Source organism: Pteropus medius, unplaced genomic scaffold (genome assembly GCF_902729225.1).
Source record: "Pteropus medius unplaced genomic scaffold, Ma_sr-lr_union100, whole genome shotgun sequence".
NCBI classification, from domain to species: domain Eukaryota; kingdom Metazoa; phylum Chordata; class Mammalia; order Chiroptera; family Pteropodidae; genus Pteropus; species Pteropus medius.
The window spans coordinates 7,352,830-7,376,504 of record NW_024352786.1 but is presented as its reverse complement, the minus strand read 5'-3'; the positions used below and the strand labels follow the sequence as shown (position 1 = coordinate 7,376,504).

General features: G+C 36.8%; 1 protein-coding gene across 1 annotated transcript in view; it reads right to left on the bottom strand.

Annotated features, from left to right (window-relative positions):
• The window catches only part of EGF (epidermal growth factor), an 84,076-nt gene extending 79,859 nt beyond the window's left edge, over positions 1 to 4,217 (bottom strand). The window contains exon 1 of the mRNA XM_039848746.1: positions 3,773 to 4,217. Coding sequence (XP_039704680.1) covers positions 3,773 to 3,899 — 127 coding nt within the window. The 5' untranslated portion in view covers positions 3,900 to 4,217. The remainder of the gene's footprint in view (positions 1 to 3,772) is intronic.
• Positions 4,218 to 23,675: the final 19,458 nt, after the last annotated feature.

Below are 23,675 nucleotides of genomic sequence, written 5' to 3'. Positions count from 1 at the left end.
AAATTAAAATAATAACTATCACCTTCAACTGCCTTGTTTTTGCTGTTGTTGTTAAAATAAAATTATTATTGGTAAGAAATCCAACAAGCAGGTTTAATTTGCCATCGGCGGAATTTTTTATCTATTGATGTCACAGAAAGACAAACATTGGAACTGCATTTCCACAAAGGCACTTACTCAAATCAGTTAGATAAGTCTTTGTATTTTTAATAAACATTTTGTCTGACTACAAAAATACAAGTTATGAATGTTAAAATTATTTTGACTATAATTTTTTATGTAAAACTATCATCAGGTTTTTCAATGTGGTATTTTCTATGTATAAAAAAATTCAATTATTATAGAAGAAACCAAGCCACCTTAGAAAATACTCATATACTATTTCCTCCAATAAAAATAATTCTAACAACAACAAAAATATTAATAGCAGCTAAGACTTACAGAGAGCTTATTACCTGTCAGGCTCTGTTTTATGCACCTGACGTGTATTAACTTGGTGGTCTTAATTATGCCCATTAGAATCACTAAGGGAAAGTAACAAAGAAAATGATACCTGGATTCTACCCGCAGATAGACTCCAGCCCAGATAGACTGGGTGGGAACCCGGTGACTGGTGATTCTAATGTGCAGCCAGCATTGAAAACAAACATATTAACACAATCCTGACAACAATTCTAGGAGGAGGGGGTAATTTTCTTTACTTTACAGTGAGGAAAATGAGACACATGATTCACAAGCAGCAAAAATGGGATTCGAACTCAGGTCTGTCTCTAAAATTTAAGATCTTTACCACTAAACACTATACCCCTCAAATACCACAAACCTTTGGGTACTAGGGGATGGTTTCATTTACATGGAATGTGTAAAAGATCGTTTCTGTAATTCCTCTGTGGTTCGATTTTTTTTAAAAAAAAACTTTTTGCATAACCCTGGCTGAAAAAACAAACGAGATTCTGATCATGAAATTACTTTGGTTTGCACATGACTGGGAAGCTGACCAAGCCTTAGCCAGTGCTGAAATCAGTGATTTCATTGTTTACTGCTGAAAGTGATCTCCCAGTTGGCTTAGTGCCCCAGGATCCCTCCTGCAGCCAGCTCTCTGAGGCTTGGCATGTACTTCTTCCTAACCCTTTATTTACCAAGAAAGTTCATGTAAATAATGCAGGTACAGACAGCAAACAGGAACCCTCCCTTTTTCAACTGATATTTCTCCTTCAGGGCAAAGAGGCTTGAAAGTTCAGAAGCCATTTGCCAGCAGTTTTCTTTATTGTTCTGCTCACCTACTGCAGCTCAAATAGAAGCTAACAGAACACTCGGTAGATTAAAAAAAAAAAAAATGCAGGAGGGGCGGGGGAGGGGGAAATGAAAAGAAAATCTAATTCTGTGTTATCATTTGGTTTGTCTGGCTAGCAGTCACATGCGTGACAACCTTGCACAAAGTTACCTGAATCTCTTCGGATCACAAAGCATTCTTTCTGCTAGGATAGGCTGGCCAGAGGTGGTCTGTCTCAAAGCCCAGGGCAAGAAATAAGGTAGGTAAGTAGAATTTAATTGGTGGGGGGAGGAACCGGGATAGATGATGACACCATATCTATTTAGAGAGGAGAAATACTACCTTCTGAAATGCAGGGGGCATAGGGTGTGACCCAGGCACTTATCAGCTAATGTGAGATGTGAAGTGTAAAGTAGGGGGTTTAAACCAGTGACTTACAAGGACCCAGGGAGCAAAGAGGCAAAGTCACAAAGTAGCAACCAGACATTCCATACCACGTGGGGTCTGTGCCATGTCACTGTTCTGTTCAAATAAAGCATCTCACAGTGTGATCTGATCAAAGAGATTTAGCTAAGACATCGAGCCAAGAGGACGTTTACTGAGCACAGCCTGCTAGCCTCTGTACTAGGTGCATTTCACATGGTATCTCATGTGACCCGCACAGCAGTCCTGAAAGGGGAGTATTACTGTTTTCCTGCAATATTCCAATATAACTCAAATATTAAGTAGGTAGCATGGAACTGAAATGAGGTGTATTTGCATCTAAAATCTGTATTCTTTCCACTCTAAGACACAGTCCACTTAACTCATTGCCTTTCTCCTGGGCTTCAAGTTTATTTCATGCAACTAACCTCGTGAAGGCACTTCTGAGCCACTGGCAGGGGTGGCAAAGAGCACAAGGTGCAGGTCCGCTTGCTAGCAGGAATCAGGTTGTTCTCTGAGACTCTAAAATTATGTGCGAAAGTTCATTTCTGTGGGGTTTTCTGTTTTCCCTCTCTTGGATCTGCTTCTTGACTGGCGCCCACCATCTCCTCATGTCCCATGCAACTGGCAGTGCCTGACTCTGGTCACTTGCCAACTACTCTAGGGACCATTCTTGCATGTAAGAGAAGCTCCAGCTCATTAGACATAACTGTATCCAAAAGCTTTTACTTCTGCCTCCAACAACCGAGCAACAGGTTCGTGAGGTCGTTTTAGTCTTTCGTCATCTCCTTTTGTTTTTATGGCCTAGGACTATGTGATTGGCAGGTTAAGGGAAGTTTCCTCGTTCAATTCAGCAAGACTTTTCTGAATACACGATGTGAAAGCGGAAATGTTCCGGGTGCCGAGGCCACAGATATCATCAGAATTTAGTCCTTTCTTCCAATACCATAGGGTTGTGCTCACCTGTTACAGTGAATACGGCCTGGAGAGAGAGCCCTGAGGTTCTGAGCACCAGCACCTGACTTCCTCACCCATGACTTCCTTCACAGAGAGCCAGGCAGGAGCCCAACGTCAGCAGTTTGGCTCAGAACTATTCTCTTTATTCCCATTACTCTGTGCCGTCTTCCCGAGCTTTCTCTTCTGGAAACTACTGCGTTTCTCTCAATTTACCTCTTTTTGGAAGCCAATTTCTTTCTCAAAAGGGCAAAATGACAAGAAAAGAATGTCAGATCAGTTCATTGCTCTGTCATGGATGGGAATGGCTGCTTCGTTTGAGCTGCAGCTTGGAGACCCATCCGAGGACTCAATAAAATGAGTCAACAGTGAGAGAGAGATGCTTTTCAGACAAGGTCCTTAAGCAGGATTGTTATTTTGCATTCAGTAAAATTCCCCACTTCTCCTTGATTAAAAACCCATGTGCAGCATATTGACATTTCTTAGCAGTTCTCAAAGTTACAATGCACCTGTTACTGAAAAACTGGAACTGTGTCAGAGCGTCAGAAACAGCAGGAGCGGGGAGGAAGGGAGGAGGTTTAACGTGAAACTTAGCTTGGCTTTCACGATAGAACCACGTTTGTTCCCAATTCCAATCCCATTTTTCAGTTTTTTTGTGTTTGTTTTTTTTTAGTGACTTCTGAGTTATTACACAAAGTTATCAGAGGAAGGATTTTTTTTTCTTTTATGCCTCAAATAGACAGTTTTGAAAACAAACAAAAAAAGCACCATATGTTTCCCCAAGTCTCCAATAAAAATCTGATCGACTAGCTGTTTAGTTACTCCTCATGTCAGAATAAAGACAGAGGTTTCCATGAAAAGAAATGTTCAGCTAGTCAAAAATGAGACACATTTACTCACACATGGAAGAACAGTTTGACAGCCGAGAATTTTTATAGTCGGCAGCAGATTACTTCTGACAGCCAGTAAGGAACTATACAAGCATTAGAAAACAAAAATTAAGCAAACATACACACCCAAAGACAAATCAGAAAAAGATGCCCACCTTTACCAGAAGGAATGAACAGGTACCTGAGGGCAGCTCCCAGAAAGGTGCGAATTCCTTTCAATGGGATTACTTACCCACACAAGCAGGATTCCCATTTCCAGAGGGAGACTCTTCAGGACAGTTCCAGCGAGGCAGTGCTGAGAGACTAACAAAACCAAACTTAAAAACTACCGGCAACAGAATGACAAGGAAGAGCAGCATGATGGTAATGGGCTTGAATTTCCAGTAGAAAATAACTTGACTTCGCTAGAGCACAGCCCAGACAAGGTGGGTATGTCTGACCTCAGGCGTGCTCACCCGGCTGGGCCTGCAGCCCTGGGGCATCTTTCCCTCTGCTCTTTCACTGTTGCCACCCCACCCCCAACTCCTTCTGCCTCAACTCAAGACAGTGTCCAAATGTAGCCTGAAAGGGATACGCTGGGAAAGATTTCTTTATCTAAGTTTTTGGGAAGCCGGTAAGAAATACCTGACACCCTTATGACAAATTTCGCAGTTTAACAGCCACACGCTGGAGGCCTGAAGCTGATTTCACTGTGACAGGCAGAGCAGCGGGCAAAGGCTAGAGAGAGAGAGAGAGAGAGAGAGAGAGAGAAAAAGGAAAGAACTGATGGAAAGTTCCAACCACAACCCTTGATGAAGCTGAAGGAAGAAATGTGGAGATATGATTCCTCCCCAAACACAGTTTCTCTTTTTGAAAAGTAGAATGACTCCTCTTTCCTTTTCAAAGCCCTTTTGGCTCCACCTCCTCTTCCTTTAGTGACACTTGAGCGAGCCTCTGTTTGCAAATTCAAATGCAGGCAATTCCACACTACAGGAAAGCAGGGCCGGCTGCCAAAGAAGAGATAACTGGCTACTCACCATAAATATTCCGGGCAGACCCAGGGAGAGAGCGATTAGGGGGCTGTGGAGCTGCTTCTGGTGTCTTGGAGGTACCTGCTGAATATGAGCTATGTTTTAATATCTTGAAGAATGGAGACAGTTAGACTACATCATATAAATCGATGGTGAACAACATGGCTGATAATTCAGACTTCTAGTAATTGATCATTAACTTGAGCAATACTAAAGAAAATTTACCTTCAGTTCATTATATGAACAAAATGTCAACACCAGTGCACATTCCTGGAGCTTAATCTCTCTCTCTCTCTGCTCTCTCTCTCTCTCTCTCTCTCTCCTGCATATTTTATAGCGGAATTTGAAAAATTATTCTTTCCAAATCAAAGGGAAATCCCTGGAGCCAAATGAAGAGATACAGTATGCACAGACACCTTTTCTTTCAGCATGACCATAATAAAACATCGCCAGGGGCCAGGAGTGCAGAGAAAAGAGTGGATTGTTATTATAGAGCCATGTTGGAAAAAATAAGGTAATAGTGCAAAATCTGGAAAGCGTTGGAAATCCAGCAGAGCTGACTGCTTTTCCTAACCAAACAATTTAGGCTATGTTTTCACGCAGCGATAGAAATAAAAGCACGAGGTATCGATTCATTGTCTCCTTGACCACTTTCTACTTGGAGCGACCGCAGTTATTTCTTCAGTACACCCAAAGCCCCAAAATATCTATCTGGCTTAGGCAAACCGTTTACACCAGATCTGATGAACAATGGAAATTTCTGCCAGTTTACTTCATCCTGGAAAACAGTCTTTCATTTAAGTTGCCCAGAGGTAGTGTTCCAAGTGCTCGTCAAAATGTAGATTAAAGTGATAGTCGCAAAAATAACAGTTGCACCAGTGAACACCCATTAGGGAGGAGAACAGGAACAGCTCCAAGCCTTTTACTCACATTTAATTCTGTCCTCATCATTCCTCAACTACTGGGTCGCTTTTCTGAAACAGCTAAAGTCAGGATTTCTCTGATTTCAGCCGGCCTCTGCCAGGTACTTTTCAATCACTTATAGGAGAAACAGACCCTGGGGCAGCAGAAATCATGTGTGTGTGTTTGGGGGCGGGGCGGGGGGGGACACATGGAATATTCCATGACTTTCTGGACTCACTCAGACTCAAGTCTCAGAATGAGTGTCCTACAAATAACCTGCACTAAGTTTCTAACCTTGTTAATAAGGTTCCTCGTCAGCAAAATGCATTACCAGTGTCACAGGTGACAGCAATAGCCGGGGCTTAGAGGACAGTCAAGCATCAAGCTGTGCTTGTGGAGAGGAACGAGGAGAATGACTGGAACCCAGATATAAAATAACCCACAACCATATTCTTTTTGGATCCGGAATCTCTCCTATAATTTTTGTGGTAAAAAGGCCCCTTTCTTATTTACATGTCACCTGGGCTAATGTTATCATTCATGTTGAGTATAAGCCCCTTAAGAGATGATGGGCTGAGCATGGCTGTGGTAGATGTCAAGACCAGTGATATAAAAGATCAATCCCAGCTAATCCACAGACGATCCAGATTGCCCGGATAGCAAAATCATAAGTCAGAGTCATCCATCTAGAAAGGACTTGCAGAGATATCTTAAGTCCATATTCTTACTTTCAGATGAATCTGTCCTGGGCAAATGAATGTCCTCTTTACTTTAAAGTTGCTCAAAAATCTATTATTGCTTTATGGGTTTGAGCTGCCAAATACCTTTTCATTTCTATAATTGAGTCAAATTAATGAATTCATTGATTAATTAAACAGCTACGTGTGATGGGACACTGTATGCAGTACAAGAAATATAAGTTCAAAAGCTTGCTTAAGTTGACTAACGACAAAAACAAATAGTTTATGAGTATGAGCTAATGAGTGGCCAGTCACTAAGTATTCCGGGGCGTGTCAGAAAAGAAGGAGAAACTGCAACAAACTGCGGACTGGAGCAGGCAGCAAAGCTTTGTGTAATAATTAAGAAGCCTCACATAGGCATGGAGAAAGAGAAAGGCTATGCTGACAATAGGATGTGAAACAGAAATGTACAAAGAAAAAAATGCTTATTTATGAGATCCTCAGATCCTGAGGAGACGCAGCTGGATGGGAGAAAACTCTGCTGGCAGGTCTAAGAGATTTAGACATTAATGGTAAGGAGACAGCTCTGAATGCTTTTAAGTGTGAGTGGACATCAACAGAAGGGAAGCTTTTAGGGGAGACATGTTTATGGGTGCTGGTCTCCATTCTTACTTTTCAGATAAAATTTCTCTTTGGAAGCACTAAGCACCTAATGCTCCTGGGTGCTGTCCACACAGCTGTCATTAGTCATCACCCCACACCATTAGCGGATTGCCCACAATGTGCCAGGCTCTATTCATATCACCTCCAACCATCAACATGCCCCACAAGTGGATATTATTGCCCATTTTACAGGACACTGAGGGTCAGAGAGACTGATAAATTTCCCACTATCTCACACATTTATGGAGAATATGAACTCTGAAGTCATTATTCTCTCTTTGTTCAATGGTAGTTTTGATCAGAATAAACAGGCTGAGGCATAATTGAAAAAAACAACAACAACTTTATACTACACATATGGGGATGACTGCAGGAACCAGAAGTGACAAGGCAGTGTATTTTTGTAGGAATAACTATTAGCACTAAACATCCACCTGCAGAAACAGTACACAGGCTATTTCATAAGCCACTTCTATCAGTGAATATCAAATATATCAGGGCGGTTCCTACAAAATTTTAAAACTCTTGTTTTTCAGAGAGAAACTTGTTGACATGTGTCTGGCATTTCTGTGATTCTTATGTGGTAGAAACTGCAGTGGTGCTAAGGGAAAGAAATTGAGAGGCACAGACATAGGAACTAGCCACGAAGGGCAAATTATAATTTATCAAGATATGAAGACCACATGTAAAAGGTTTATTGAAAAAGGACGGTTGCTCCCTTTGGTATTTACCCAAGTGAGCTGAAAACGTATGTCCACAAAAAACTACACATGAACATTTATAACAGCTTTATCCATAATTGTCAAAAGCTGGAAGCAACCAAGATGTCCTTAATAGACGAAGGGATAAACAAACTGTGGTATGTCTATACAATGGCATAGCATTCAGGAATAAGATGAAATGAACCATCAAGCTTTAAGGGAATCATAAATGCATATTGCTAAGTGAAAGAAGCCAATGTGAAAGGCTATATACTGTATGATTCCAACTATATGACATTCTGGAAAAGGCAAAATTATGGAGAGAGTAAAAAGATCAATGGTTGCCAGGGGTTGGGGTTGGGGACAGATGAACAGGCAGAGCACAAAAGACTTTTAGGGCACTGAAACTATCCTGTGTGATACAAACAGGCAGATACATGCCATTATATTTTTATCAAAACTCATAAAATGTACAAGAGTGAATCCTAATGTAAATATGGACTTTGATTAATAATAATGCATCAGTATTTGGCTCACCAATTGTAACGAATGCACCACAGTAACGTAAGGTATTTATAACAGGGAAAACCAGAGGAGGAAGACAGGAGGTGATGACGGGGATCGTACTTTTTGCACAATTTTTCTGTAAACCTAAAACTGCTTTTACAAAAAAAAATATTCTATTTTTTTAAAGGAGATTAAGTAATGCACAGATTAAGTAAAGCCATGCTTCTACCAAATCTGATTTTTTAAAAAATCAGATTTTTTAAAGCACTTGGTAAATAAGATGTAAAAGAGAAATCGTTCTCATGCTCCATTTTTTAGCTAAGTCTGCCTCAAGTACCTAGAAAGTTTTCTCTGACCAAAAGGAAGAAACAAGCCTTCGGAAATTGGGTATATAAAAAAGAAGACAATTTATAATATATAATTTATAATTCTATGAAGCAGCAACAAAATCTAAAATTTTTTTTAGGAAACAGCTCATTTGAAACTTCATTGCATTTATTTACATAATCTCAGCATGCCCATTGGCTTGCAACCTTGGGAATTCCCCCAGGTGAAATCTGAAATTGCAACACCCCCAACTCACCCAGGAGGGCGGGAAGAGACCAAGCAAGGCAGACCAGCCCAGATTGGTAAGTAGTAGTTTCCTTTTTTTTTTTTTTTTAATTTTATTTTCATTCTTGAAATACAGAATTTTATTTAGAAACTGTTTAAAGTAGAAAAAAGAAAACACCATCATCGAGAGTGACCAGGTAGAAAATGGTTTCCCAATAAAAGTCTAAAAGGCCAAAAAAGAGAAATAGTACCTCTTTATTTGAACAATGGCTAGATACTTGCAATTTTTGGCATTGTTAATCACTGAATCTGGGTTTTCCTCTGAATTCTATGCAAAGCACGCTTTACGCAACCACTTTATCATAAAATACATGCATTCTACACACATTTTAGGACAAGCTAGGTAGGTGGCAGTTTTAAAAATCCAGGGAACTTATGATGAGGCTTTTCTTAGGTGGCTGCAAAGAGTTGATCTCTGCACTCGTCTGTCGGAATCTTAAAAGTTTATATAGAGGCCTTAATGGTTTCAGTCACTTTTACTGTCCAGATGGTCTTAGCAGCACATTATTCTCAAAGGGCTGCATCCTTGCAACAGCTCTTAGTGTGGAAATGGTGGGTAGAATGTACATTTCAAGGACAGGGAAAGGGGTAGAGAGTCTCTGTTTGCAGGGGTGCAGTCCACAGGGCAACTGGTGGGGTCCTTCATTGTTCTCAGGTAGTTTAACGTCAAGGTTTAGAGAAAGAACTCTGGCTTTCCTATCATCCCAAAACAATCTTTCCCCTGACCTTCAGTTCTGCTGAGTCCTTAGAAAACATAGTTCCATTAAGTATGGAGCATTTGAAAGGGTGACAAGAACACTTGAGTTTATAGAGATGTTATATACTTCATGTAATTAAAACTACTTTCTGGACATTAGTGAAAACTCAAACCATAGTTTGCTTGCTCTTCTTTTGCTCTTATCATATTTATAGAACTGTGAAATAGTATCTTCTTTCCTTTTTCTACCTTCAAGGATAGAAATTATTTGGATAAAAATAATCATGGTTTACCACTTAAAACTGAAAAGATGTACAAGATAGATTGGTGGAGAGAAAATATTTGAGTCAATGATATGTTTTTTAAATTTCAAATACCTGAGAAACAAAATAAATTAAGTTGCTTTCATTTGGTTTTGCCAGCCTGACTTCAAATTGAGATGCATTCACTTATTTTTATTAGCTTAACAATAACCGACAAGCTTCAGACCAACTCACTTATTTTTTACTAAAGTAAAATTTATATAAAGTGAACAGATCTTAAGTGTAAAATCTGATGAGTTTTGCTAAATGTGTATACGCGTTAAACAAATACTTTAACCAAGATGTTAAATGTTTCCATTTAGCACCAAAATTTTCCTTATGCTCCCTCCAGTCTATCCACAGGCAACATTGTTCTGATTTCTGTCATCACAGGTTAGTTTTGTCTGCAGTTATTCAGTAGGTTTGCTTTCGTGTCTGACTCTTGTTCAACGTAATGTTTTTGATAGTCATTTATGTTGTCTGTATCAGTACTTCATTCTTTTTTATTTTGGGAAATATTCTTTTGTGTGAATATATCACAATTTGTTTATCCATTCTCCTGTCGATGGCTATTTGGATTGTTTCCAGGTTCAGTTCAATGCACGTTTTTCTCTTCAGTTAATGCCGAATTGCTGGATCATAGGGTAGGTACATGTTTAACTTATAGAACTTATAAAACGCTGCAATGTTTTTCCAAAGTGGCTGCTCCATGTTATACTCACCAGCAATACATGTGAGTTACAGTTATTCCACATCCTCGCCCGTATTTGGTATTGTCAATCTTTTTAATTTTAACCATTTTAGTAGGTGTGACCTAATAGCACATTGCAATTTTAATTTGCCTTTCCCTACACTTAATGATGTTTGACCATCTTTTCATGTGTTAATTGACCAGTTATGTATCTTCTTTTGTGAGATGCCTATTCGAATCTATTGCCCATTTTTTTATTGAATTTTTAAATTTTTTATTGATTTGTAGAAGTTCTTTATATATATTCTGGATACAAATCCAGATGTATGTTTTATAAATATGTAAATGTGTACATCAGATCTATGTATTACAAATATTTACTCCCAGTCCATGGCTTGTTTATTTGTTTTCTTAAGAGTGTTTTTTTGATGGGCAGATTTTAATTTTGAAGAAGTCCAATTTATCAATATTTTTCTTTATGGTTATATTTTGTGTATGTGTTCTCTCTAATAAATTGTTGCCTACTCCAAGTTCTCAACATATTCTTCTATTTTTGTCTGGGCACTTTTAGAATTTTAGTTTTTATATTGGGGTTTGTGATTAGTATTTGTGTATTATGTGAGATTGGAGTTGAAGTTTATTTTTTTGCACATATGTGTTCACTGAATATATAGTTCAAATTGGGAAGAACTGACATCTTAACAATAATAAGTCCCCCAATCTATGAACATTATATGTTTCTTTATTTAAGTTTTCATTAATTTTTTCATCAATGTTTTAAACTTTTATCTTTTTGTTAAATTTATTTGTATTTTGTTTTCTGAATGCTCTTATAAATGAATAGTTCTTCAATTTTATTTTCTAGTTGTTCGTTGCATCTTTCAAAGACATAAAATTGAGTTGTACGTATAGAGTATGTATGCTGCAAACCAGCTAAATATTTCATTATATAAGAAGTTTTTTCATTCAGTCCACAACACATAATACAAAGTTAAAACATAAACAAAAAAAATTTTTTTCCAAACATCAGCTACCTTTGCTTGCCATCAGTCAGGACACCATCAGGAGGAAGATTGAAAAGGAAAGCTTTCATCTAGTCCCTATGAAAAGTAGGCATTAACTCCATTTTATAGAAGGTAAATCTGAGGTTAGAGAAGTTAAAGATCTTGCCCAAAGTCTCAGAGCTATTAAGTGATAGAAATAGACACAAACACCAAGCCTTTCTGATTCTAGAACAGAGGTCCTCAACCCCCGGGCTGTGGACTGGTATTGGTGGTCCATGGTCTGATAGGAACAAGGCCACACAGCTGGAGGTGAGAGGCAGGCAAGCAAGCGAAACTTCATCTGTATTTGCAGCCGCTCCCCAGCGCTAGCATCACCGTCTCAGCTCCACCTCAGGTAATCGGGCATTAGATTCTCATAGGAGCAGGAGGAGCACAGGGCCCTGGTGCCAAAAAGGTTGGGGACCGCTGCTGTAGAGCATGTGCCTAAACAACTGCTCTCTAGGGCTCCTTTTATTTCACTAATAATGCTAAGATGAGTGCCCATCCCCCATGCCGGCTCCTGAGACCAGGACACCAACAGGAAAATATTGGTTATCACATCCATTCCCCTGTTCTTTTTTGCCAACTTCTTTGGTGTTACCCCGGCCTTTTAAATTCCACCTGATAAGGTCTCTCTGGCTGCTAGTGAAAGCCATAACTTGTGTCATTTGAGAAATAAAGTAGTCTTTTTCAGTGATCCGTAAAGATGTGCCTGGAGATATTAAGAAAAAGAGGCAGTCATTATATTGGAGAAATGGATGTCCTGATTGCAAAGAAATTTAAGTCAGTACTAAAGACAGGGAAGTCAAATGTGAATGTAAGGAAACAACCCCAAGAACAAATGCGAGTGAGTGTTTTGTTTGTAGCATGACTAATAAATGGTGTTATTCCAAATTCTACACAAAGACTTTAAGTGTAGAAAGAAGGGAGGAAGAGATTTAGTCACTTTTGCTGAGACCAAGACACCCCGGAGCAATTTTTAAAACACTGAATCTCAGATCCTGTGACAGCTCAGCTAATTAAATCTATGTCACGGGAAGGAGCCATTCTCTCATAGGTCACCTGTGGCTCCCATTTCCCAGGGTGTATTCATGTATTCATTTTCGCCCTTTCATGAAATGTATCTGCTAAACCAAGAATAACAAAATTATGCAACTCTGGCATTTTGAAGAAGAAACTTCTTGTGTGCAGTATTTTTAAACTATATATCAGAATCTGACTGTCTTATTTATTAAAAGGAAAATTACATTGTTTCTAGGGAGTTTGGGAACTGCTAAATTTTCACTCTTAATCCCTTCAAACGAGGGAGATTACAAAACAAAATCGAGCTCACCATGTATATATACAAAAGACTATGGCCTCAGTCCTCCCAAGTGAGCTGAGACGAAAAGAAGAATTGAGATTTTCATACCTGGGTCTTAGCTACAGCTTGTCCAAAATATAACTCCCAAAAGAAGGGATCTACTTTATAATTATGACCAAAATGAACAGGAGTGAGATTTGTGATTGCCTAGACTATTCACAGCATGGCAGAATTGGTCATCATTCTTGGATTATATTCTTATTTTATATGTTAAGAAAGGATAGGTTATGTTTCTCACTAGTTGATAAGTAGTTAGTTTAATGTAACGCATATGTTGATCTTGAATCAAAATAAATCTGACCTTTAATTAAGAGCCAACTTGCATTTGGTGCAACTCTTTTAGCAAGCAATTTGGCAACTCATTTCAGAGCCATAAAAATATTCACAGGCGTCGACCATATAATCTCACTCTTGGCAATTTCTCCCTAAAGGAATAATTGCTCCACTAAAAAAAGAAGTTATAATCATACAAATAAGTATTGTAATATTACTCATGGTAGCAAATATTAGAAACAGTTTTTATTTACAATAACAGAAATAGTTATAACATTACAAGAATATGATGTAATCATTAAAAGGGAAGTTTTTACCACAATATTAATAGAAAGAATACAAACTTATCTATCTGATGGTTATATTTATTATTTTGTGTAATAGTAAACCCAGAAAACTGAACATAGTTTATTTAAATAGGCAGTGAGATTAAGGGTTTTTCTCCCTCTGTGATTTAAGATTTTGTTGTTTGAAGTTGTAATTTTAAAGGAGACTTAGTAAGATATCCAGTGACCTTCCACTGGAAAGCATTATGTTCAGTTTTCTTATAACCTAAAAACCCAACTCTCTGGTCTGCTGCTGCCTCTGATAGCACGCCCTTTCTGATTGCTTCATTTATCAAAAGGAAAATTACTTTTAGAATAAAACGATTTTAGAATGTTTCCCTGCCTCCATGAGTGCCACACTTAAACTACTCAAAATTCCCTTAGGAATTCAAGACATCACAGGTGAGGATTCTATGCCGTAGTCTCAGTAGTTCATGTCAAGAACACTGGGGAGTCCAAAACATACACTCTGTGTAAAGGTTGAGATAAAATGATTCACCAAAGGATACTTGGTTAAAACTTCTAATCTCTATGTTAGCAAATTAAGTGCCATCCAACATATTACATACTTCCAGCATAGGAAGAAAAACGCAAAGCCTCAACAGAACAATTTTTTCCTGACAATTACTAAGAAAGTCAATGTTTACTTGACACAATTATTAAAAATAGGCACGTGCGAGTAGAAACATGTGCTGAATCAGTATTGTTTTATATGATAATTTTATATTTATATCTTACTTAACTAGTTTCCCTTCCATCTATTTTTTGATGTATATGGACAGATTTACTAAAGCATTTCTTTCAAAATTCCTTTTGAGAATATTTGGAATTTTCCCACCCCTGTGTCTCACTTCCTATCAAGCCTGCCTGTTTAATAGTGTTAAATGTTTCTCTTTTCTTCAAATAAGTGTTAAAGTAATAATGTGATCATAAATTTTTTAAACAAAGTACCATGTGGAATGTTTCATGCATAGCAAGTATTAGATATATAATAATCTTTATCTAATCTGAGTCTTCTGCAAGAACAGTTAGGCTCATGATTTACTATTCTTTGAAGAAAAAGTAAATACCTAGAGTAGAAAACATAGCCTCCAAGAGGGTAGTCAAATCTGGATTATACTGGCCTAAGGATTAAAAGACAAAGGCAGGGCTTTGGGGTGTAAATTGAAAATTTTTGCATTCATAGGGAAAACATAATTTTTTATAATTTTTTTATCTCCCACATTTACTGAGAGGAATGCCAAAAGTATAGAATCGAGTTATTTTTTAATCTATCAATGACAATTCATGCATGAAATTTATAGGCTCTTCTGGATTTGAAAAATATTTAAAACAGGCGTGGCATTTATGCGAAGGGATTGGTGTCACTTGAGTCATTCTTGCAGCACTATGGGAATCAGGTTCTACTTCATAAGCCAAAGAACTCCTCTGCTCTGAGGAAAAAATCAACTACATTAATTAACTCACAATCATATAACTAAAAAAGCTTGTATTTAGGAATAGTGCCTAGATATCATAAATTTCTCATTTCCTTCTATGGCTCTCTAAAATTATTACTGCATGATTTCCAGCTTATTTTTATTTAAAGTTAAATAAATTTAGAGGGAGCTACTCCAAAGTGCCATTAGATTCCTGAGTCACATGACCAACCACCCAGCTTGTCAATGCAGAGATAGTGCTTGGCACAGAGCAGGCACTCAGTTTATCTTTGTCAAGTGAAGAAATGAATGACTAGCAGGTTAAAGGTAAAAAGAAGCAGAGAAAAACACCTTGCAGTGTGTGTGCACACATGTGTTTAGACACATACACACAACTATAGAGACTCGAAACTCTACCCACAGGCAAATAGTTTCCAAAAACCTAATAATAGAAAAATCCTCTATGAAGCTGATGGTGGACTTTCCCCCTTAGAAGTCATCCCCCAAATACAGTGTAGATCCAAGGGAAAACCCCTCCTGGTCATTTGGGAAATTCTGAGGAATCACTAGCGGGGAAGGAGACGCATCACTTCTACTCTAGAAGGAAATGAGGCCGCTGGGAACGGGAAGCAAGACACCCATGCAAGAAGCCCTGTGACCCCACACAACCTCCCAGCTGCCCAGGAGCAAAGCCAGCGTGTGGATCTCAACCTCAAATGCCACAATGAGAGAGAGAATCTAGTGCGTGGCATCTGAGCCCCACAGCCAGAGTCACACCCTGTTTACTGCCACAGCTGTTCTTGGACGGGGACAAGGAGGAGACCAACGGAGAGCAAAGTCAGAGGCATAGACATGAATTTGGTGCCTGGATTTGCTTAATATTTGAACAAATTGGTTTCGCTAGAATTACTCCATTTTAAACTAGAACTTCATTTGATGATTCTGTTCCGTTTTTTGTTGTTTTGTTTTGTTTTTGTTTTTGTTTTTGTTTTTTTGCAGCATGCCACTTAGTTGGAACAATTCACACTTATTGACCCTATGCTTAATTTTCACCTGGAAGTTACTGAAAAAAATTCAAGAAACAAGTCAAGAGTTAGAGAACATCAAGTTAAACTAAAAATAATAGCATACTATAAACATGCTACTTATTTGGAAATAAGTAAAGAAAAAATTTCAGCACCTACTGGTCTATTTCACATGCTTTTTAAAATGGTTTTGAACACCCCGTTTATAGCATTCCTGAGAAAGGTGACATTTCTGGGGCAAAGAAAGAATGATATTCACAGCTATTTCCCCAATCACATTTACAACCTGATGCCAAGAATGTCCTGTTGATTGCTCGAGGGTATGTATCTCACCTGAGATCCCCTTGGATAACCTGAATTTGTTTTATGCTAATTATCTTGAGTCCAATTCTATTGGACATTTAATCCAGCAACTCTTAACCAAATTCTGTCCTCCTTTGTCTGACACCTGGCTTCAAATAATTCACCTTCACAAAAGTGAGGAAGCCTGGGTGCCATTAATGGCTCTGACCTTGGATAAAACATTTATCCTTCTGGGTGCTGGTTTCCTTCTTTGCAAATTAAGAGGGTCATACCAGATGATTCCTCAGGTGACTTTTGGCTCAAAAATAGTATGTGCTGTGATTGGTAACATAAGGGACTGCCAATTACAATGCATTGTTTATCTACTAAAGAGAAATGACAGCATTTCATAAGGAACCATGGAGAGCCCATTTTGGTAACATCCTGTGTTACCAAAAAAAAAAAAAAAAAAACCGGAAAATGAGGCCCATGGAAAAGAAAAAAAATGGTGTTAGTGGCAGAACAGGCTGAGACCCAAATCTCTTGGAGTGCTGTCTTCTACAACATGCTGCCAACACAATTGTCAAATCTCTTAACTGAAAACGAATGTCTAACATCAGCTAAGGAGTGAAGGAGGCAAGGGCTCCCTCCTCTCTGCTCTCCTTGCTCTTTGCTAATATCTCTTCTCACACTTACCACATTGCACTGTAATTAGTTGGGTGCAAGTTTACACAACACACATGCACAGACATGCACACACACTCACTCTCACAAGCACTTATGTATAATTTAGATTGTGAACTCCAAGCATTTCATCTGCTCCAAAGTGTTTTACACGTGATAGACATCTCGTAAATGTTTGCAGGATGTTGCCTCATGCAGTGCTTCTAGGAGAATGTATGAGAGGTGCCACTGGGACAAAGAGTGGGTCAACAAAGAGACTAAACATACGAAGGACCACAAGTTGCCCCGGCAGCCACGTAGGCACCCACAGGACAGACAAGTGGAATTGTCCCCTGTCTCAGTTTGCTTGCACGTCACATAAGACTAGACCCCATAGAAGATATCTGGTCCTGACCAATCCAGGAGGCAGCAGTATGAGGCAGGGGCGGGGCGTTCCGGTTCGTGAGGCTGCTGCCTGAGACCAGGATCCACTTGATGTCTAATTTTCAGTAGCCAGAAAAGGAGGAAAAAAAAAAAAAAAAAAAACCAGAAAGAATGAAAAAAGAAAAAAAAAACACCAAAAGAGCTCACCATAATACTTTCTTGCATGAAAATACCAAGATAAAAGAACAGATTATCCCTCCTCCTTGAGAAGGAAACAATTGTTTAAATTGTGAAGAATTTAAATCAAATAAAAATATAAAATAATTTTAACAGAACACTACTTAAATGGCTGTATTAGTTTTACAAAATATTAGTTTACAATATTTGGATGACTTCTATGAGCCCATTACAAATTTTTAGTTTAAATATATGTTATCTTTTTCCTTTATAGAAGCAATACATGATTATGCAAGAAAACTTGGAAAATATAAAAACACAGCAAGAGGGAAAAAATTAATTGTCCATAGTCTCAAATACTGGAGGCAATAACTGTTAACAAATATGTTTCTCTCTGCATATTTTTTACAGAGTTTTGATCGTGTGACATTAAGTGTTTATAATTTTAATTATAAAATAATATGCATGTTTTCTGATGACAAAAGTAACATGTATTCCTTGTAATAAATATTCTTGACAACTATGAAAAGTAAAAATCACTCTAAATCTACAATTGGTATATGGTTATGTTACTTTTAAAAAAAAAGGAAAATAAAAAATAACCACATCTTTGCTAAAGTTTTGCTTTACAAATCTCTTACAAAAGTCTCTGATTTTGAATCTACAAAGAAATCATAGTAGAAATTTATACTTCTGAGGTAAGCTTCTATAGTTACACTTCCAAGGTAAATTTGTTCTTTCATTGGAAATTATTTTTAAAACTTTTTAGATAACATCGCTTCTTCAGATCTCTCAAATCCCTTGTCTGAGTGGCTTGTCTAGGTTATGGTCTTAACTGATTACAGCCCAGAGAAGGAAGGTCTTTGGAACTAAAATTTAGACACACAACTTTACTCGAATCATGGCTAAGCTTCTAGCAAATATTATCAGTTAGGCATTATTAAGAAGCTCTAAGGCAATGATCTCAAACTCAGCTGTGCATTACATAATCACCTGGGAAGCTTTTAAAATCCCAGATAGGTAGACCCAGACCAATGAAATCAGAATCTTTGAAGTCTAGCATTAGCATTTTTAAAAGTAGGTGATTACCATGTCAACAATCAAGCTGAGAATCGCGCTCTGGGGAAAAATCATTGCACTCCCAACCCGATAATGCTTCAAACATATAGAATGTCCTTTACCTAGATAGCCCAAACATACACTGTAGATTAGAGATAACCAGAGACAAGGTGTGTTTTCTGTTTTCCAAGTATATTATTTTTTCCTAATTTTATTATAAATGTGTTATATTTCAGACATACATAGTCTGATTTTTCCATTGCAAGAAATAGTTTTAAATTTACAAAACTAAGTTAATTTTAATTCGCCAAAATTTTATATGTGCTCTCTACTTCACATCATACATAAATTAAAGTTGTATGTAAATTAAAAATTTCAAAGTAAAACACAGCTATAAAAAGTGCAGAATATTTGGACACTATATATGCAATTTGGAGATGGGGAGCCCTTTTTAAGTATAGTAATAAAGCCAGAAACCATAAGTGGATTGAATATGAACTGATTTAACTACACAACAATGTAGTTAAACTGTAAAACTCCTCTATGTACAATACCATTAATAAAGCTAAAAGACACATGAAAAGCAAAGAAAAAATATTTGTGATATATAGCTGACGTACAGTTAATATACTTAATATTTAAATAGTCTTACAAATTAAAAAAGCAAAGACTACCAACCCAATAGAAAAATAATAAAAGTCCCAAAAAAAGCTATTCACAAAAGAATCATAAACAACCAAAATATACAGGTAGAGGTTCAATCTCAACAAGAAAAAAAAAATTAATTGAAATTGAAATAGTAAAGAAATATTTGGCCATAAGGAGGCCTTGATTATTCTCTTGGTGGAGAAATAACTTGAAAATATTTTTTGTCCAGATTCACCAGTTGTTAATAACATTCTGCCACATTCTCATAATCGATCTCTTGCTCTCCCAAATATATATTGAAGAATAGGTTGCAGACATCATAATATATCCTGTCAATATTATATTGTGTCTCCAAATTTTAGTTCTGAAGCCCTCTCATCTCTGAACTATAATTAGTTAAGATTATAACCCAGACAAACCATTCAGACATTGGATTGGATATAATCTTCACCTTCTTCTAGGTGCATTGTCATCATAACACATAAAATAACCATATGTGACACCTGGTAAATTGGCAGACATGGTCCCTTCCTTCTGAGAGTTTGGCCTCTAAAACATGACCAGTCAATAAACTTGTAGCCATACATGAAGAACTATATTTGAATTCCAAGAGAGTACTAGAGGGCCAGTTTATCAAAGAGAAGACTGCTGTGCAAGCACATAAGCATGCACACACAGATACACACTTATTTGAAGAAGCCAAGAAGCTGGGACACACCCCTTAAGCAATGCTTTGAAAATTAAAACCCTAGGTGTCCAATTGTACAAATGGACAAATTGCTAAAATGAAATTAGATTTTGCTAAGGGTAAAATGATATCAGGATTAACAGGGGTGGGGTGAGGAGAAGGCCCGGGTGGGGTGGGGGTTAGGGAAGGAGTCCTGAGAAAAGAGAATTTAATGAATGTTGAGTTTGTAAGTATTTCCCTGGGCTAAGGAAACTACTCCATTTGTCCAGAAGAAAAAGAATCAGCTGCTGTGTTTGGTCATCAGCTATAGACATGGTGTGTTTGGACATATGGCATAGATCATGTTTAAACAAATACCAAAAATATCTGCCTAAAGCAGTCATATTCTAATAATATAGAAGTATCATTGAATTCTATCTAAAGATGGACCTTAATTCCATTCATATCAAAGTCAATTTTCAATTTTTAAATTTTTACTACTTCTCCTTAAATGTTAGTCTTTCTTTAAGAAGCTAAGTAACTTGATCTAATCACTTAAGATCATTGAAGTTCTGGTGTTTCTTCCAATGTATGTTGAACATGTGAAAAATGATTATAATCATAAGCTCTGACAACCTGGACAAAAAGTTTCATTACAGATTTTTAGCTATAATTCAGAGATGAGGTTTTAACAGGATTTCCATTTTTTACCTTCATTCTAATCTTAATTCTGCTATCCCGGTTTTTTGTTTGTTTGTTGCTTTTTTTTTTAACTTCAAAACAATTTCAGATTCACAAAAAAGTTTTAAGTGAACTCCAAAATATCCTTTATCCAGATTTATCAGCTGTTAATATTTTACCACATTTGCATGATCAGTTTCTTCTTTCCAAATATATATTGAAGTATAGGTTGCATACATCATAATACATCACAAAACTTTACTCCTCAGCATTATATGTGCATCATCTAAGAATATAAATATTGATCTTATTTTCTTACATAACTTCAGTATAGAAATTACATTGAAGAAATTTAACATTCTTATAATACTTTTACCTAGTCATCTTTATCCCAATTTTATCAATTATATCAATAATAATATCCTTTATACTTTTTCTCTCTTCAGAGAGTCCAGGAGCCAGTCAAAGATAATATTGTGTTTCAATATTATTTAGTCTTTAGTTTCCTTTTATCTCCATCTTTCTTTATCTTTAATGCCATGAATACTTTTAAAAAATACAAGCCAGTTATTTTCACGGATATTTCTCAATTTGAGTTTTTTATCTGTTGTTTTCTCATGACTAGATCCAGTTTCACTCATCCCAGCCATAATATTACATAAGTGGTATGTGCTCTTCTCAGGAAATCTCATATAAAGGCAGGTTGGATCTGTTGTCCCCTTATGTTAATTTTGTTTTCCCATTCAAAGGGTTCTTCTGTTTATCCACTGTCCAGTTACTAACTTTTCCTATTGCAATATTGAGCAATCTGTGGGGAGACATTTGGAGAACCATGTATCTTAATCTTCCTCAAAACTTCCCCCTAGATTTGCCATCCATTGGTGATACTTTCCCAAACCAGTCTTTACTATGATGATTACAAAATGGTGATTTTCCAACTCTTCTTCTCCCTCCTGATTTATCAATCAGCTTTCTGCTAGATGGAAGAGCTACTTCCAATCTATCTTTCTATCTATCTATCATCTATCTACCTATTTATCTACCTACTTGCCTATAACCTATCTATCTACTATATATTATTAGTAATAACTCATGAATTTCTATTTTATTCAGTGGGTTTAATTCGTCACTGTCTTTACTTATTTTTATGCTCAAATTGTCCCAGATTTAGCCAACAGAAGAATCTCCAAACTGGTTTCAAAAGGACTTTTGACATTATCCCATTACTTTTTTGAGCACTTCCTTATGGTCTGTCACAGCAAGATGTTTCCGGTTCAACTCAACATCCCTCACAGTCTCGAAATCAGCTATTTTACCAAGGAATCCTGGTTCCCTTTAGTGAGGCATGATATTTAGAAAGCAAGATTTGGGTGCTAGGTGTGCTCAGTATTGGATTATAATTTCTTATAGCTGAATCAAAAAGTAGAGCTAAGAGGGGAAAAACATATGTAGATAGATAGATTAGATGATAGATGATGACAGATGATAAATGATTGATAGATAGATAGATAGATAGATAGATATAGACAGAGATAGATAGATGATAGATATGAAATAATCAGTTCATTCTTTCAATTTCAAATTACAATCTGTCCCACAGGGTTTTTTCTTGCCTTTTCCTATCTCATATTTGTATCTTTCTGCACAGTAAAAATACTGGTTTTTAAGATTATAAACCCATTCACTCATTTATTTATGCCTACAATGCATAGGAAATACTTATAGAATTATTACATCTATAATACTCCAAAAACAAATCTACGAAAAAAAAAAAAAAGTTCAAGATTTGTGGTCTTTTTACCTGAGGTATATAGTAAAAGGATTGTATTCCAAAGTTACTTGGGAGAAACCTCTACTTTTCATAAAATAGAATAGACATACATTTTTTAAATTCCTTCTATTCAGTACCACTAAAAACTCTGGACTTTACACATAAAACAAACATAAGAAAACACTGAAAGGTGGAGAGACGACAGAACAACCAGAGACCTCAAGACCCAAGGGACATCATGATGGTGAGTTCTTTGGCTTTTCTTTTTGTCTTCTGCATTCTACATTTGGAGTTGAAGAAGCTGGCAATCCAGAAATGCCAACAGGCATAGACAAAACAACAATAAAGGCTGCTCTCTCTAGCCAAAGGACTGGAAAAGGGCAGCCTAGCAAGACAGAAAACTTTTGGACAATAACCACTCTACTCCAATCAAATATCACAAGAAAAACTGGGATCCCACCCCCATCCTCTGCCAGCAAAGGCCAAGTGAGGGGCTTAGACTTTCACCCTTGCTGGGCTGTAGTGAGGCATCCTAGCCCCTTCCCAGTACAAGTGCATGTGAATGCACAATTATCTTGAAATAAAAATGTTAATGAAAAACAAAATTATTTGGATTATTTCTTCTATCCCCCTTCAATATGGAAAGGTTATGAAGTGGAAGAAAAAGTTTTTCGTTTGTTTTTGTTTGTATTTAGTTTAAGTTTTTATTTTCCCACATCTGAAGTTTTAATTTTAATTTTTGAGTATGTAGAACAATAATATGCTTCCAAAAAGAAAAACTATACAAAAAGATATACTCAGAGAAGTGTGCAGCCTCCTTTAACCCTCACTACCGTCACGCCACACTGCCCCTTCCTTTACCCCGTAACAGATCTCTCATAGACGATCTATTTCATTACTTTCTGGTTTAAACTTCCTGTGTTTCTTTTGCAAGAATATGCAAATATATGTATGTATGTTTTATTATTTCCCTTTCTAAGTAGAAGGTGTGTAGCTCCAGAAAAAAAAAAAGAAAAAGTGTGTTGGTATTTCTATTGGTATAATATTGCTTATAAATTAACTGGGAGAGAACTTATATCTAGATGATGTTGAAACATCCTACTCAAGAATAAGGCATGTTTTTCTTTTTGTTCAAAGTTAATTTTATATCTTTCGGAAGTGATTTTTCCTCAGATAAATTTTAAATATTTCATATTTCATTTATTCTTAAATATTTTAGATTTTTTGCTATTATAAACAGGGTTTCTTTTTCCATAATATCTTCTAATGGTTATTATTTGTGTATACGAAGCTTTTTAATTTTGATTTTTATATACTGTCACCTTGTTTTTATCGTTTGAGTTGCTTTTAATCACTAATTCTTTAGGTTTTCTGGCATTACTATCATGTCATCTGCAAATAGAGATAGTTTTACCTCTTTTTTGTTGCAATTTTTATAGCTTTGTTTTCTCTTGCCTAAGTGAATTGGTTAGAGTTGGTTAGTGGTACCTCCAGTACTGTGAAATAACAGAAGAAATAGTAGGCATTCTTGCCTTGTTCTTGACTTTGATGGGTGTGTCTCTGTGTTTTCACATTAGGTAAAATATTGT